General features: G+C 45.2%; 1 protein-coding gene across 1 annotated transcript in view; it reads right to left on the reverse strand.

The window, feature by feature from the left end:
• The window catches only part of Cdkl1 (cyclin dependent kinase like 1), a 45,154-nt gene that overhangs the window by 19,054 nt on the left and 21,100 nt on the right, over window positions 1-5,000 (reverse strand). The window contains exon 2 of the mRNA XM_032907868.1: window positions 4,695-4,816. Coding sequence (XP_032763759.1) covers window positions 4,695-4,816 — 122 coding nt within the window. The remainder of the gene's footprint in view (window positions 1-4,694; window positions 4,817-5,000) is intronic.

Here is a 5,000-nt window from a genome sequence, read left to right on the forward strand (position 1 = left end):
GAAATGCAGGAGGAACCATAAGAGAGCAGCAAAAGGGGGCTCCAGGAGGACAGCTGGACAGCAGGCCCTGACACAGGGGACTAATGACAGGATGCCACAAAGAAAAAATTAATTAATTAATTAAAAAATACTAGTGGAGTCAGAAGTGAGTGCCTTGAAGAAAAGTATGAGAGGCCATTTTAAAAATGGAAGCAATTATTTATAGTATTAAAGGATGTTAGACAAATTAAAAGGCAAAGCAGATATTAATTTGAGGAAAAATATGATAAGAAAGTCAGGTGCAGTGGTGGTACATGCCTTTAATTCTAGCACTTGGGAGGCAGAGGCAGGAGGATCTTTGTGAGTACAAGGCCAGTTTGGTCTACAGAGTGAGTTCCAGGACAGCCAGAGTTATATAGTGTGGATAGTTAATACAATGTAAGTATTTGGACAATTAGGGTAGGGGATAATGAAATCTTCATCTATTAAAATTGGGAGCCTACAGGGGCTAGAGAGGTGTCTCAGAGGTTAAGGGCAGCTAGGTTCAGTTGTCAGCATTCATATGATAGGATGTAACCATCCATAACTTCACTCCTAGGAGATGGATACCTTCTTCTGCCCCCTGAGGATACCTGCATGCACAGGGTACACATGAAAGCAAGATAAACACACACAATAGATTCAGTTTAAGACTAGGAAGCCCACAATATCCAAAAATATTAGGAAATATCAGTATACCACTTTTGTCCTTACATTATCTGCTACTAATTTTAGTAGGGGGCTTTCACTAAGGTCCATGAGAAACACCCGTTTATCACGTTCTTGACTTGAAATGCCTTTATCTTGTTTTTGCATCAGGAGAGAGTTGACTCAGAAAATGACTTGGGAAATGTTTCTTTTGTGTTTTCACGGAGTTATAGGGCTGTTATTTCCTCCTTGTGCATTCGATAGACTTCACAGATAAAATATTTGAATATTAGAGCGTAACTTAGCATGGTTATAAGGAAAATGTGTAACGGTTCACATCTTGGTGGCAAAGTAAATCTGTTTGGTTTGGAAAAGTGTACACCCTAGAAGCTTAGCTCAAGAACTTCTAAATTGAAATAGAGAAAAAGGAAAACTTATTTGTAGGGAAAATTTACAGTAGAATTATTTATCAGGCCAAATGCTGACAACTTCTTGGATATTCAGTGACGGAGGGATGTCTAGAAATAATGTAACTTATTGTAATGACATATTAATAATAGGTCTAAGGGTTATATTCCTGTGTATAGAAAAGACATATGAGAGTGTACTAGTGAAGTGCAGAACTCATTCCACAACACAGGGCGTGCGCTGCTTTCTCGACAGGGTGGCTGGCGGATCGGCTGCTGTGGCCATGGTCTAAGGCCCTCCAGACACCTGGACAGTATCCATGGCACCACAACAAGGTGAGTGCTAAGCAAATCACCCAGCCCGGAACAGAACATCAGAGCAGCAACTTTCTCATACGTGTATAAACTGTGTTTGCTGGCTTAGTGCTAGTCGATTTATAAAGAAAATTAGTTTATAATCTTCATGAAGAGAAACTAACTGGGGAGGGGTGGGGCAGGCATGACTGCCCTTGTCGTCAGGCTGAGGCACCTGGGCTGCGTCCACGCCCACTTCTGGAGAGAGCCATGTCAGTAGATAACATGCCTTCAATCGTAAATAGCAAGTTACTCTATACGGGGTATCTTTGCCTCTACTCCCTTCTCTGTTATCATGGTTAATTGTGTCAACTTGACTGCATTGAGGGGACCCCAAGAAACTAGTGAAGCATGCCCTTGGCTCTGCCTGTGAGGGCTTTTCCAGTGACAACGAGATCACAAAGCCTGACCTAATGAATGGATGGTTTCATCAATTGATGGGTTCAAGCTTTGAGTGAACTACTCGGTGAGAGTGGAACTGTAGAAAATGGGCCTAGCGGAGGGAAGTGAGTCACTGGGGACATGCCTCTAAAGGGTAAATGCTGACCGCCCCCCCCTTTCCGGTTACTCCTCTGTTTCCTGGTTGTCATGAGACAAACGGCTTCAGCCTATCACAGGAACATCACGATCTTCTTCCTTGCCTCAGGCCCACAGCCATAGAGCCAGTTGCCATGAACCAAAGCCTGTGAAATCATGAACCCAAGTAAACCTTTCCTCATAAACAACTGTTTCTCTCAGAGATTTGTCACAGTGTCAAAAAGTCTTCACACACACACACACACACACACACACACACACACACACACACACACACCCATCTATCTGTCTCCGTTTATCTGCAGGGTTTTATCTACCATGCCTGGTTTATAACTCCTTCCTGAAGGCAGGCCATAAAACCTGGAGCATAAAACCTTTCTCTATCCTAGAGAAGAAAGTGTCTCCTCTGTGCTTGACCCTGCTCATCCCCAGCGGCCCTGTCCCCTATTCTGGAGGAAATGAGTGCGTCACAGATAAGCCAAGAAGAATCTCAACAGACAAGTCTTGCTGAGTTCCCCATGCAGTCAGTTAGCAACCACGGCTTCTCACTGGAGTCCCCGTAAGAACCCAAAAGGGCTGCAGCCTCTGGAGAGTGGGCAGAGAGACAGACTTGTGGGTCTTCCTACAGAGGGTGCGGACTCCACACACCCTTTCCCATACTTTACTGTGACTGTCCTTTCTTCTGTATCCTTTGTAATAAAGCAGCAGATGTGACAAAATGCCTGCCACTGGAGTAAACGTATTGAACTCAAGGATGATGTAGGCTGTGGGTATCCTGGTTCACAGGCAATCGGTCGACGCCCAGGTAAAATTACCTGGGCTGTGATTGGCATCTACGGGGAGCAGACAGTCTTGGGTAGTTCAAGTCTTGAACACGTGGGATTGGCTGCTGCATTTGTCTAGACAGCGTAAGGACTGGATTAGATTAGGGACACCCAGCTAACCGCTTTCCACTGCACAGTTAGTCACTTGCTTGTTACATGGGGAGATTATATCCCATTTGAGGCTTCTGTGTTGGATATGGTATAAAACAGAGGAAAACGAGCCTACACTCACTACAGGGTCTCCATTGTACCAGACAGCAGGAGCGACTACACTATAGGTTTTTTTGTTTGTTTTTTTTTTTGTTTTTTTGAGCATTACTTGCAAGCTGCCAAAAGAGCAGATGTCAACACAGGAAATGTTCTCTTGTTTCAGGGCACAATTCTCTGTGTCGATGCCTGGAGGGTGGTGCCTACCTTCTGGAGCATGGAAAGCATGCTTCGTGGACATTAACAAGCCACAAGCCACTGTAATCCCATTTACAGGAGGTCATGGCAGATCTTAAGTAACCAACAGCACAGGGCAGAGCAAGCTCTCGGGCAGAGCTGAGAAGAACCTCATTCTCCGGCTGCTGGAGGGAGGACATAAGCACGGCTGTGCCCACCAGTGCCCAGCTCTGAGCTGTCAGGAATTCTCCATGCTTCCCCAGACAAAGGCAGAGCCCTCTCCCCTCCAGGACCGGAAGAAGAGAATCCCACCGCACAAGGGATAGTTGCATCGTCCTAGTTGGCCAATCAGAGATCCAAGAGATTTTAGCTTCCTCTTTAAGAGTTCCTTTCTTCTGGGAAGACTGCACGGGTTTACATAAGCTGTGGTTATGCCCGGCCTGCACTTTTTCTTTCCCAGGTCTTCCTGTCCTGTGCCACACACACCTCCCTCCCGCTGTGCTGGTAGACCTGTGCTCTCTGCCTGTGCTTGCCTCAAGATGAGTTTTTGTCACTTGTACCAAAGAAGCCCTGATGAATGCAGCATGCCAAATATTTAGATTGCACTAGGTTTTTGATAACCTTAAATGCCCCTTTGGTGATTACTTTTGTACCTTTTTCTTATCTATTTATCTATCTATGTATCTGTGTATTTATCTATGTATCTATGTATCAGCTATGTTATATGTATCTACGTACCATCTATATGTATTTATGTATATATGTATTTATTATCTCTCCTCTCTCTCTCTCTCTCTCTCTCTCTCTAAGCTGGCCCAGACTGCTGATCCTCCTATGAGCTGAGATCATAGGTACCTGTCACCATATTTTAGAGAGGTTTTCCTCTACCGTCCAAACCACTGAGCTTCCCTAATCAGACACAAAGTATCTACTGTCCTTGTCCGCTGCCTTCTCAGAGGCTGAGATAACTTCAGTGCAGAGACAGGAAGCACAGAAGCCAAGGTTTGTCTTCAGTGGTATTAAGCCATTGTGCTTTCTTCGTTAAAATAACTTTATGATTTTTAAAGATTTATTTATTGTATATAAATAATATAATATTTAGACATACCTGAAGAGTGCATCAGATCCCATTACAGATGGTTGTGAGCCACCATGTGGTTGCTGGGATTTGAACTCAGGACCTCTGGAAGAGTAGTCAGTGCTCTTAACCACTGAGCCATCTCTCCAGCCCCAGACTTTAGGGCTTATTTCACAACTTTTCTAGAAATTTCTTAGCTATCAGCAGCAGAGACATGTTGGCCACTACTTTTGTTGACTTGTTTGTTTGCTTTTGAGACAGGTATTATGGCCCAGTGTGGCTTCAATCTGTCAGTTCTTGTCTTTCACTCTCCTAACTACACACATGTCACCATGCATGGTTCCTTTCATAGCCTTTAAAGCACAGACCCCGAGGCTACTTTCCCCTTACAAACCCTTGTGAGCTTTGTCTCATCTGTTTCCTGGTAAGGGGCGGGCCACTCACCCCCTCTGATATCTGTCCAGCTCGTGAAGCACCGTGTGGTCGCAGTACTCGAACACCAGGTGAAGCCGCCGCTTCCTGCGGAAGACTTCCAGGAGGCTGACGAGGTTGGGATGCTTGAGTTGCTGAAAGCAGAAGATGCAGGGTGGTGAGTCTGAGTTGTGAGGGTCTGAGTTCCAGTAAAAATAAAGCCGTCCCCGTCATCTTCGTGCGGACGGAGTCTGAAATCAGGGTCATCCGAGCTGTCCTCACGGGCTGTTTGTCAGTGAGATCAGGGCTCAGGTGCTTTGTGAAGCAGAGATCTGGGCA

This window comes from Rattus rattus, chromosome 7 (genome assembly GCF_011064425.1).
Source record: "Rattus rattus isolate New Zealand chromosome 7, Rrattus_CSIRO_v1, whole genome shotgun sequence".
Taxonomy (NCBI): domain Eukaryota; kingdom Metazoa; phylum Chordata; class Mammalia; order Rodentia; family Muridae; genus Rattus; species Rattus rattus.